The sequence below is a fragment of the Corvus hawaiiensis genome, chromosome 6, assembly GCF_020740725.1.
Source record: "Corvus hawaiiensis isolate bCorHaw1 chromosome 6, bCorHaw1.pri.cur, whole genome shotgun sequence".
NCBI lineage: Eukaryota > Metazoa > Chordata > Aves > Passeriformes > Corvidae > Corvus > Corvus hawaiiensis.
The window spans coordinates 18,257,757-18,270,862 of record NC_063218.1 but is presented as its reverse complement, the minus strand read 5'-3'; the positions used below and the strand labels follow the sequence as shown (position 1 = coordinate 18,270,862).

General features: G+C 36.2%; 1 protein-coding gene across 2 annotated transcripts in view; it reads right to left on the bottom strand.

The window, feature by feature from the left end:
* Nucleotides 1-275: 275 nt before the first annotated feature.
* Nucleotides 276-13,106, bottom strand: part of GALC (galactosylceramidase) — a 32,857-nt gene continuing 20,026 nt past the window's right edge. For both annotated transcript variants that reach the window (XM_048306350.1, XM_048306349.1), the window contains exons 9-17: nt 12,488-12,612; nt 11,184-11,311; nt 10,653-10,742; nt 9,276-9,365; nt 8,788-8,932; nt 8,121-8,301; nt 5,666-5,829; nt 3,941-4,017; nt 276-2,914 (exon numbers count right to left, since the gene is read on the bottom strand). In XM_048306350.1, the coding sequence (XP_048162307.1) occupies nt 2,771-2,914; nt 3,941-4,017; nt 5,666-5,829; nt 8,121-8,301; nt 8,788-8,932; nt 9,276-9,365; nt 10,653-10,742; nt 11,184-11,311; nt 12,488-12,612 (1,144 nt within the window). In that variant the 3' untranslated portion in view covers nt 276-2,770. The remainder of the gene's footprint in view (nt 2,915-3,940; nt 4,018-5,665; nt 5,830-8,120; nt 8,302-8,787; nt 8,933-9,275; nt 9,366-10,652; nt 10,743-11,183; nt 11,312-12,487; nt 12,613-13,106) is intronic.

The following is a 13,106-nucleotide window of genomic DNA, read 5'->3' as shown; positions in this document are numbered from 1 at the left end:
CCTTCACTAAATTAAAAAAAAAAAATCCAAACCAAAAAAAACCAGAAAAAAGCGAAATGTGTATTGAGTGCTATAAGGAAATCATTTTATCAATAGCACAAGTCCTACTGCATATGGATTTTGAGATATTTTTAATAAGGACTGGTTGGCTATACTCTTCCAATCCAATTAAGTTAATGCCAAGCATATTTATCAGAAATCACAATGGAAGAATTGTCAGCTTTCTTACTGGAGAAAACCAAGGCCCATTTACAGAAGCATTCTGCACAAATAAAGCGTTTTTAAGTGTTTTATTTGTCCATTTGGAATGATTAGCATTTATAATCAACAACATAAATCCACCCCTCAGTGAAAAACCCGACAGCTGGTTATTGCCAAACATACTACAGTCTACTGAAGGGTGAAGAATTACAGACATATAAAGATGAATAACATTATGTCACCATTAAATCACTTACTCTGTTCATAACACTTTAATCCTCAAACATTGTAAATTAAGATTAGAAAAAAAAAAAAAAATCAACATTTCCAGTGATAAAATACATTGTGTTTAGTACACAATATAACAGTACAGTTTATTACACTAGTGCATTAAAAGTTTAAAAAAATGGACAGCTCCTTTGGAATAACTCCATCACTGCTGATCTCTCTCTTACACAAACACTGCTTGCAGCCACAGAAGCTACCAGGAAGTCTCCAAGAAGCATCCAACTACAAAAATTTATCACAGCTAAAATAAATTTATTCTGAGATTATCATACTCATATTACGTGAATATGAGGACCCAAAATCAGATTCCTTCGCATGGGGAGTGACCAGGGACATTCCTGAGGAAATCAAGCAAGTAATGAACAGATCTGCATCCATACCTGAAAATTATGTGGAAAAAATGCCTTTCATTTTCCACCCACTTAAGTAAACATTTACTTAACATTTGGAAGCCTTCTACTAGAGTTTTAAAGTTTAGTGGTTTAAACCATTTTTCAAGGTTACTGGCATGTATGAAATTTCCAAGTATGAATAAGTAGTATCAATATAATAGCTAAAAGACACAACATTTTTACTTACTAGAGATGGAATTTTAAACACTCTTTTCCAAAAAGGAAAGTGGAAGATCAGCTTTATAAAAATTTTCCAGGAATGATTTGTATTACACTAACTTTATATTTGATGACAACTTCAAAGACTGAAGTTAACAATTACTGGAATCAGACTTCAAAATAAAGGGGATCAGAAGAACAATCTCTGTAAATCAAAGTACACTGCAAATCTTTTTCTCCAGATGTTGCCTGCTACAAATGGCCTCATATAGCTGCTATAGCCTTATCAAGTATGAGAAACGACCTGCTTGTCAATTAAACAGCATGTGAATGTGAAAAGTAGATGGACACAGGAAGCACATTTCATTAGAGGAATAGACATCACCTTCATTCACACTGACCAACAACAAACAAGAAAAGTTCTGGAGCCAATTGAACTGCAAACGTCTGTGAGGAAAAACCCATTCTGTACCTCGTATTCTCAATTATTTGGTTTTTTATAACACAGTAACTTGGGGGAAAAAAAATGAAGCAACAGCAAAACAGAATCCCTCCATTCCCAAAGTTCTGAATTAACCTCTGAACTTCACGATAGCTAGGAAAAGTTTAAAAACATACACTGTAGTGTCATTAGCACTGCTCAGCACACTAAACAATTCCTTCCGTGTCCACCTACTGTCACTTACCTTATGATCACATTGCAAACTCTTATGGGCAAAGACTGATTTTTTTTTTTTTAATTTCTTTTGTATCAGGAAGTGATACTATGCATATCTCCTCTGTGCCACAGTAATATAATAAAATAAATATCATTGTTATGCTTTAATTATTTTCTATTCAAAGCTCTAAATCCATCAAAAGAGAGAGGTGTTTGCCCAAGTTTCTAGGAACAAAAGGTCAGTTTCCACATGTGACCTGACATGAAAATATCCATGATGCAATGTATTACTCTTTGCACTACGCAAAAAAACCCCACAATATTATCATCAACAAACTGTAAGTTATGGTATCTTTTCATCCATTTCAACCCCTTCATTGGAAAGAGGAGGTAGATTAAAAGTAAGCCACATCCTGCACTCCCTGCTAAGTCATAAGGCACATTTCCATTCCACTGAAAATGGGATATATTTTAGGGCTGGCAGTGAAAGTTGGAAGTAATCAAATGCACTTGGGGTACTGTAATGTCTAGTCACAGACTGCAGCAAAACACAGACAAAACATCTTTTTTTACTCTAGGAAATCTAGGTACTTTATCCAAATGAAATTTGAGAATGATAGACCTACAAAAGTATGGGGCCCACTGGCTCGTAAGGCTTACTGGCATTTAATTCTTTCTTTCACAGTGAAAGCAATGGACATAATAGTGGAAGTGTTAAAAAATGCAGCTTAAGATGCATCTGTCTGCTGTTAACTTCTAAAGTTATCTCAGAAGTGAGCTGGTAAGTTAAGATGTTGTTATTAACAATATTTAAATCCATGAATTTGTTTTCATCATTACCTTGAACTAAAATTTACCCCCAAAAACTGAAGGGCAAAAATCCCATAGCAGGGGATAAAGGTACTGTCATGTTGATACCTACTCAAATAAACTTTTAACAAATAATAAGGGCCAAATACAGACTCTTTGCCAACAGATCAATCACAGTTTAGCACTCAGCTCTCCTCCAAGTTTGACTTGGCTCTTATTCAAAGTAACATGAGAACCAGGTTCTCCAAATGCCAAAGCCACCTCAGGAAGCTTCAACATGAAAATTGTCAAACTGTGCAAACTCAAACGAGCGAGTTCCGAGAGCAGCCCAGCCGTTCTTCGGTTTCAAAATGGTGACATTCTCCCAGAGTGGATAACCATTTAACAGTCCTGAGGCAGAATTGCCCTGTCAGAAAAAGAAAAATGTTAGCTTTGTAAAATCCACGGTCTGTGTAGACACTGAGCCTACTCACATGGGAGACAAGACAAAGCAGAAAGATGTCAAGTCAACTTTCAACCACATTTCACACATTTTTCATGCAGAGATGCATCTAAATAGTGCATAGAATCTTCTGGTGCCTATCAGCTCTGTGAAACAGATCTAATGCCTTTACAGTGAATATATAAAAGGCTCCTCTTCCCTAACTCACAGCTTTGCTAACTCAGTGTAGAACCTGAAAGGTAAACTAGCATTCAAGCTTCCCTACCTTTCAGGCCAATTGCAGTTGCAAAGGTTATGTTAGACAAAGGGATTAGGCATTCAGAAGAGGAACTTAAAGCTTTTTAGATACTTGCACCAATATCACACCCGTTGAAGTGCACAGGGATATTTAAAGTACAGTTTGGGGCTACCTTCCTCACCAAGTCACTATGGTCAAAAAGGGTGGAGTTGGAGGGAAGGAAAAAAATGTGGACAGGCTTCTCACTAACTGCAGCCCCTTTATACAGTAACACAATGCCCGCGCTCTTCCACCACAGTAGAGAAGGAACTCAGCTTATCTGAGTTCCCCAGTCCTTTACTAGCTCCACATACAAGGCTTTAGCCTGCAAAGGGAACTGGTGTGACACAGATTTTTAACACAGGCTACTTTAGTAGTTTACTGACTGTTTTAAGAATAGGAAGTCACATCATCATCTTTCTGTCAGATTAAACAAGAGACTTGCCTCTCTGACCCTTCTACCTCCAGCTTTCAATTCAGCTTTCCAATCATTTTCTGTACCTTCTACAGTTTCTCAAGATCTCTCTAAAACTACAGGCAGCAGAACTCGGTATGGTATTTTAATGTTGGTTTAAAATAACAGACATTATTTATGTTTTAAATAGGGTAAACTAATGCAAGTACACCACCAATAGCATAGCACAGTTTTGCCCAAGCCATTTAGGACTGAAAGTTTCATAACTGGTTTTCTAGCTATTTGTCCATGTCCTTACCTGAATGTTGAGAGTAAGTGTGTGCCATGCATTATCCCGGACACCGGAAAGTCCTTTCATTAATATTTCTTCTCCAGCTGCAAAACATACTTAAGTTAGTGAAGTGTTACTTCAGCCCTTTGCTGAAACTGATAAATACCAAGCCAGCAAAAAGATAAGAATATCTATTTTTCAGAAGTGTTTAGGATTGACATTTCATCAATTTCAGTTGCAGCATGGAAGGCTTAATATGCAAACCTGGACGCTGCATTATCAGCGCACTCTCCTGTTTTCCCAGAACTGTTTTCTCACTGTAATCTCCAATGCTCTTGGCAATTTGGCATGAGATGAGGATTCACTCTATGGAGAGTATGGGTTCACAAAGAGTGACAGCAGCTATCGCTCTGCTTGCTCTATAGATCTTCTTGTTTCTGTATTGTGTGTAACTACTTTAAATCACAGGGTTTGAGTTGTCACACTATCATGTTGCTTAGTTCTACTCAAAATTTAAGCTAAGAAAAAATGGGGTGTGAATGACACCTGGAGGGAAGATGAAGATCTGAAAAAAATTAAGTGCTACAAGTCTTCAATTATTCAGTAGACAGTTTTTGCTGCAAGATAATTTAACATTCAGGCTCCCTTCTAGAAAAATATAAAGATGACTGAAAATAGCTGTACAGAAAAAATTATCATATTGTGTAACAAGAGTCTCAGCCTGAAATAATTGGGTGGTTAATCAAAATCCACTCATTTCATCTAGGAAAAATCATTTCTGGCAGCCTGAGAAACTAATCAGGTAATGTTGCTAGTTCTTATTACAAATGAAAAATGGAGTCGATCCTAAACACAAGTATGCATTTCCATACAGCTGAAACTTAAGTTTATATTGAGTTAGACATTGCAAGGTCTGTCTTGCAATGTCTAACTTCCTCTGCAAGGGAGCACTGGTCTGTTAAGGGAAGCTATGTAAAACCTTCTTTATGCTACCCGTCCATGGTAAAAGTGGAAAGGAATACAGACACCCAAACACAAAAAATATATCTTATCAGATATACTGTAGGTCTAGAAGCTACATTTGACTCATCAGAAACTATTGAAAATTTTAATTTATACTCATGAAGTGATAGGAAATGCATTTAAACAACTAAATATGCCACTATTTCAAAGCAAATTGAAAATAACTTTTAGCTATTGATGAAGTGTTACCATACACTCTTCCATGTGCCTGTCAAGCGCTCTACAGATGAACACACATGAATGTTAGCATCACAAGTAGAACACGTGCTCACTCCATTGAGCTACATAAACAGGAGAATGCACAATTTGAGGAAACAGGAGGCCACTTATCATCATCACTTAAGCCATATGTAAGTACAGTGACTTGAACCGCTCTCTAAGAAAAGCCCACTTCATGTCAATCAGGATTTTTTAAATGTGTAGTTTAGAACACAGATCAAATCTTTCTGTAATTAATATTGTATCAGAGTATTTATGATAAGCAAAATAACGTAAAACAGGTTTTGTCAGTGGAAAAACAAAAACTCCAGAAAGCTGAGCCTGAGAAATGGGCCAGCCAGTAGCCTTCAAATGCTTTCTCCACATATGAAAAGTGGCCATCATTAGAACACAACAGGTTAAATTCGTAGTGATGATGAACTATAAAATCTGAATATTACCCATTTTTATCAAAGTTATCAAAATGACATGTCCATATGTCAGCACCCACTTTTGCAAAGAGCTGCCTACCTAGGTCACCAGTGACTCTGTAGGTGCCATCTGCAAAAACCCAGAAGAAAACTCCTTTGGTACGTCGCACATATATCCCACCATTGTCAACTCTTCCTGCAATAAACACGCCCCCATCACGTGGTTTTTCTATGTAGATGTCACAAGTGACTGTCAGGTTTACCCTGTAAGAGAAGTTTAGTGTTTCAACAAGAAAGGAATCCATTTTTTTGAGCAGGCAGTATGTAGAAATTATTTGATTTTCCTGAGATGACACCCCAGCTCAACAGTAAAGCACTGTGTTATGCACGCAATGAGAGCTGTAAAGGCAAATAAAGCAAAGTAATACCAGAACCATCAAATAGCACCTAGAAAATTAACACAACTTCCTCATAGGCGAACTTGCACTACAAGGTTCTTAACCATAAAAAAATAAAAGCATTCTTTACTTCTATTAGTGGATATTCAAACTAAAAATCTACATTCCATGTCTGAAAGCACTTGTAATACAGATACATCCAAAAGTTCACATACTTAAGAAGTAAAAATTATCCATAATTATTTACAGAATGTGAAAAGACTCTGACAGCTGCTCAGCTGATAACTGATTCAGAGAATATCTATTCTAGCAACTTTTCTGCTAATTTCTAACGTAATGGTAAGAATTACCTGAGTTTTCATTCTAATGTAATGCTATTAGACGTACCAGATTCTTGAATATATAGTCATTACACAAACAAGATTACTTTCTTGCCTCCCCATGTATTAAAAAAGAGACCCCCCACATATTCCTTAAGCCATTATAAAGAGACTCAAAGCAATACAGAATTAATTACACAGTAATACCTTCAGAATATACCTAGATTCAATAAAAACATCAGAGAAAAACACTAACAAATTCAGGATAAGAGAACAAAAAGCTTTCACATGTACAAGTTTAAAATCCAAACTACAACCAACTAAACAATCCTGAATTTGAATCATGATAAATTGCCATTGATGACTGAAGTAAAGTATCATCCCACAGAGAAATTTAATGCAAGATTGATTCAGAATTTCAATAGCAGGCTCTCATTGTTGAAAATATCTGCTAGGGACAAGTTGAGTCTTAAACTGAGGATGAAGCAAACAAACTTGAGGGCCTGAAATTGAGAACTAGCATTATGAAAAGTTACAGACCAGTAAAACTTGAATAATAAACTGAATATTCAGGAAGCAACCTTGGTTCTGAAAACAAGATGAAGACTCAGAAAGAAATTGAACCAAAATAAAGTAATAGAAAGGTTTTAGGAATCTCAGTACAGTAATTTAAGAATACATCCTGCGTAGCTGTTATAGGAATCACTGAATATGATTTACTCAATGAGGGAAAGTTGATTATAGGGGGAATATGAGATTTTTCTTAACAGAGGGCTGCAAAAAAAAACATCAGATAACTGAAGAACAACCTCCAAGTACAAGAGGGTCATATTCTTTCAGGCTTTGGACCAAACTGATTCAATCACACCTCCACGCCTGAAAATAGAAGTGTGAAGCATGCTCTGAAAAACCATTTGTGAGATCAATGATCTAATCAAAGTGAAAAAAACCTGACAGAATGGCTATTTTAAAGAATGCATCAAAAGAGTTTAGGCTAGACTTCTAAGCAGAAGAGAAAGTTTTAAGCACGAAGTTTATGATTACTATTAAAAGCATAATTAGTTAACAGGCTCTTTCCCAAATGCTTATTAATTTTAAACAAACATTATTCTAAAATATGCCACTTAATTCTGAATTACCATCATTGTAGCTCCTAGCAAATTTATAGCTCCTAGAAAGAATTGCAATTGTAACCATACTTTTGTCAAAGCAGTAAACCTCAGTTACTTTCACCCAGCAATAAAAGTGGTTTAAGCAGCATTGGCATCAAATCCACACAATTCTAGGAACTGCTCAGAAGATGGCAGACTGCAACAAATACAATCAAATTATCAATTAAATAGTCTGAGAGTTATGAAACTGATCCAAATTGCTAACAAATAAGACAGACAACTCAAAATTACGTAGTTTAAAATTAATCCTTTTTTTGGTCCAATTTAAGAAATATTGAAACTGAGGGCACACGTTGGTCTTTCTAGTATGCCAACTCAGATCCATGATTCTAAAAAAGTAGCTTGAACAAATACGCCCAACAGGACATAAACAAAAAAAGACATTCTAAGATAATGCAGCGGTGGGCTAAACAACCAAGAAATGTGGTGGACTCCCCATCCTTTAAGAGTCATTTAGACAGATACAGTTGATCTTTGGCCCTAAGCAGGGCTCAATGACTTTCAGAAGTCTCTGAATCATCATTCCTACATGTCTACAGTGAATCTGAAGGCAAAAGCAAAAGCCCTCTAAGAGAAATGAGGCTTGAGACAGATTAACTGATCGTAACTCACACTGGTGAAGAGGACATTTCCCCAAATGCCACTACAAAATAGTATTTACATACCACTTAAAATTTCCTATGACACTGATGGTCTGGTCTGCATCAGAAACCCAAGTGATGGGCCGCTGAACCACCACCTGGCGGAGTGTGAACACATGATCTCCTGGGTCAGAAGCATTTACAAAGTACTCAAATACACCTGTCTGATCTGCAAAATTTGGGGCTTCACTGAAAGGTGGATTACCTGTTCAGAAAATAAAATACACATCAACTCTAAAACATTGTTTTTCTTCTGTGTACTTGTTTTCAGAAATTTCCCCTGAAAATTTTTCTCCACATTTTTGACTTGCTATATCAAAGCAATCCCCAAAATTGAAGTTTTTAAGCAGACAGCAGTTTTGCAAACACATGAGCAAAGTAAATTATTTTCTTCCCAATCTGCCTTCCAAAAACTAGTTCACTATAGTTATGAGCTATACCAACTGAATCAAGAATTGGTGCTAGTGACTACCAGTTAAGACATAAAATTAAATACATCTCATTGCAGGCGTAAGGTGTACACTCATACAGGTGTAAGTTGTCAGAAAAACACATATAAATAAACAAAAACAAAACAGATCTTCAAGCTACCTCATGCAGACAATTCAAATAACATAACTTACTGCCTTCCTACATCACAAATTGTATCTGCATGTGAATTAAGTTTTTGGATAAGAGAATTCTGGCTTACGTATATTGAAATCATCTTTGTAACTTGAAGGAAAGGGCTGAGGAGGAGGCGGCTCTGGGTAATCGCATTTCCGTCCTGTCTTGAGTGTGGTTAAAGTGTAGACTTCATCCACATTTAGATCTAAAGAAAATCTTCCCCTCCATACCTGGAATTGAAGAAAGCTCAAGCTGCAAAAATTAACAACTAAATGACAAAATACCCAAATTCCAGAGGTAAAGAAGATCCTCTGAAGTCCTGATTTAAGGCAAAAATCCCATCTTCTTGCCTCAGCATTTAAGTATCTCTGGGCTGCTTTGAAAACTCCTTTTCCCCACATTCTTTATTACCTCCAGTTAAGCTTATATATAGCCAGTGAAACTGCAGTCAAACAGCCTTAATAAAACATGCCCTAAATATGCAGCTTAAGCATGACAGTCAAGGAGTTTCAGCAAAAGGGAAAGACACACCTGAAACTGCAGAGGGACTGTAATTAGAACTGATCAACTTACCTTTACAGGAAGGAGCTGCTGGAAAAGACTGGACTTTCCAGATTCAAAATCAAGTCTAGAATGCCACACTTGAAGGGTTTCCACCATATACTACAACAGAAAACACCGTACAATTTAAAACACAACAACAGCAAAATAAACAACCTGGAATATTCAACTTGAGAAATACCAGTACTCTATTGATGTCTAATTTTTGTTATTTTAAAGCTGTTGATCACATTAGAGGCCACAATTCTATTCAGCTAGCCATTACATATGCCTTACGTTTCTATAGATTATACATCAATAAGACATTGTCCTAACATGCACTAATGTTGCTTATAAAGACAGAAAGCACTGCAAACACAATCTTTAGCTTCTCTATCACCAACATTGGTGATAGATACAAGCTTGGATACAAGCTCTCTTCCTAGAAGTAACTAGACTGAAATAATATCCTGCTGGTTTCACTTTTGTGAGACCTTCAGTCTAGTTGCTAGTTCTTTGATAATAATTTTTGAGCAAAGTATTTTGTTTACATGTCTCCAGAATTCTACAGCATATCAACTATATTAGTTACCAGATTTTAATCACACCTAACCCCTATAATTTCTTTTCAGTTACCAACAACAAAGCAAGCGACCTAGAGCTTGGTTTGGATAAGCCACCTAATACTTCCCCAAAAGGGAGCTGTGTATCCAAACTGACACTCAACTACTTTTCCTAAGTGAACCATTTTATTGCCAAAACTATCGTACAAATTCTCTCCTCCTAAAGAAAACTAATGCTGCCAAAAAAAATCAAAATCCAATTCCAAATAAGTGACTGTCAACTTCTGAGAAGGAATCATCCAAATCAACTAACAATGACTCCCTCCAGTTTACACTGTGAAAGTATTGTTCACATTTCAGAGGGAAATTTACTTTAGCGAGATTAAAAAAGAGAATAAACAAATCAACAACTGGGAGATTCTCAGAATATCTCTTCACAGGATGCAACAACAAAACCTACAGTATAAAATCAACTAGAGCTATTCCCCTGGAAATTAACTGATAACTAGAAAGGCCATGGCCATGCTGGCACGACAAACTGTGTCATCATGTCAGAGTACCCAGCCTTGGGATAAATTCTAAAGAAAAATTTAGCTGCATTTCCCTTCTGTGACATTTCTTCTCCAATATAGAGATGATTAGACTGGGAGGTAGCAATTCTACACTTGCAGTTATGACATTGCATCTCATGGTAAAACAGAAGTAGAATGCTTTGCCGGGGTGTAACAGCCTCCTATACTGGAGACTGTTAATTTCTTGTTAACCTGTGATACTGATTTGCATGTATTTGAATACGAATGGCAATTCATTTTACAAGGCTGATCAAATGTATTCAAGATCTACTTACAAATGACCCTCTGAGGTAGAAAGTTGCTCTCTGAGGTAGGACACTGAAATTTGGCAATGGAGGCCTGATACATTTAGAGTGATTATGACTCTGAAGGAAAAAAATAAATGTAACACAAGAAACACACATTACTGGAATGGAAACATTCATTAAAAACATACAGCATAGAATTGAAATTTAAAAAGCAATAGTTTATTTCACTGTTATCTTAATAGCTGCAATTACACTCGTTTAATAATTTTATTTTGAATACAGATTTTAAGAAAGCACATGATGTAACTTCCTCCCAGTGTGTCATCCAATTAAATGTGTAATAAAAAGATAAAGATGGCATATATATTGGCCTCCAGTAAGTCTCAACTAGGTATTTAAAGTTCAGATAGAAAAAACAGCCTCTAGTGAAGTCACTAATAAAGCTACAAGTATCAAAGAACATTCACAGACACTGAACTATGTAAATCAAGACAGGTTCTTCATAACAAAACATTTCCTTTAACTTTTCTAGTCCACTGGAATTGCTGATGCACATACCATAGTTTCAATGATGATGGTAAGGTTCCCTAGGCCATCTGTCAGAGCTACAAAACTGCCACCTCCTTCTAAGTGTCCATCCACTTGCAAGTATGACCACCCTGGCTGAGTAAATTGTGTGGTGTGTGCTGAGACAAAAATCAGAATATAATCATTAAGACTTAATAAAAAATGGTACCATTTGTAGGCTTAATTAAGTCTCTCTCTCATACATGCTGACAAAACAGAAACCTGATTTGGGGAAGAAAGTAATAGAACTTCCAAAACAAATTTTACCTATGTCAGACAAAAGATTAAAGAATTATACTACAGCAAAATTTAAAATATCAACTCTGTGGCAGACAAAACAGTTAAAATGATAGCGATTATTTAGACATGAAGTACAAACTATACAAGGTAATCATGCCCATTCAATCTGAATATTCATCACAGTTTAGATTTTCCCGAATCTCTTTCTTTTTCTTTAAATAAAGTAAACATTTGAGCCAGAGAAAGCACAGATGGGCAACTCCATGAGGAATAACTAAGTAGGGTTTTCAGCAAGTAAGTGAAACTATCAAAGAAGAATATGACGCAGATCATGAAAATCCTGAGCAACATGGACACAGGAACAACTGCTCAGCTGTTCTTCATGCGACACTATGGCCATTTTTCCTTTAATGCTTTTCCATATATAGATAACTAGCAGAAGAACAGAAATTAAAGCATTTGTCTTGTTCCTCCTTCATGGCACTGCATAGTTGCTCTACAGAACTGTGGCAAAGACAGTAAAATATTACAGAAGGACTACAGACTAGCCAGTGAATCCGTGTCCACAATCACAACATGAACATGCTTTCCTTTCCCCAAGCTCAAGGAAATGCTGATTTACACAAGCCAAGAATGTCCAGCAGGACAAGAAGTTCTTTGTTCCATTTATCTTAAATTGAGAACTACCAAATGGAATTGATTGATACTCAAGGATTAAAAATAGAAAAAGGAAAGGAAACAGGAAAGCACATTAACCTTTATAGGCACTTCAGATCAAAATATTTTAATAGTAACAGCTATAAAGGCAGTACCTCATTCATTTCTGATACAGCTAAAGATCAAGTACAAATATTATATTTTATTATATTTTTCTGCTTTCTATTGAAATGAGATTGTATTCTTCTTTCTTAATGTATTCACAAAACTTTCCACAAATCTACCTTAATTTGGTGCAAAAAAATAATACACATAAAAACACTAAATAAATAAAGGCCTCAGAAAATACAGTGATGCTTGATGTCAGATCACCAAACTTTCAGCTGCAAAATTTTCACCTGTAATCCAGATAGGAGATTCAACTTTATAGTGGCCGCTCCATGGCTCCTGTGCTGTCATTAATCCACATCGACCAAAGGGCAACTGCTCATAATAACTAGCCACCAGGTTCCATGCAATTGTTCTGGAAGAAAAACAGGTGTTTGCTCTATTCATATGGATGGTATTAGATTTAACAGTACAAGAATCCACTCCTTCTTTTTCTCCAGCATATAATGAAAACAATTTGAGGGGTGGTTGTGGAAGGAATATCTTTCCAGCTAAAAGGAAAAAAAACCCTACAGGAGAGAAAAATCAAGCAAATCAGCTTCCACTGTGGAGTACTTCTTCCAAAACTGGTGATAAATTCTCTGGTTATAGCACCATAAGAAGTTGTACATTAAAGGAAATATGTATTGAGGGTAAAGACTCCATCTGTTTGGGGCTTTTTTCCATTCTGAAGGGAAAAAATTTTGTTAGCAAAGTCTACAGCTTGTTGCCGGATGTTGTTTAGTTGAGGTTTTTTTGATTGCTTGGTTATTGCTGTGCATGGTGGTAGTTGTTTTGGATGGAGTTTTTTAGGGGAGCAGTTAAGTACCACCAAAAAAAAAGATCTTATCTTTATCTATATAAGTAACA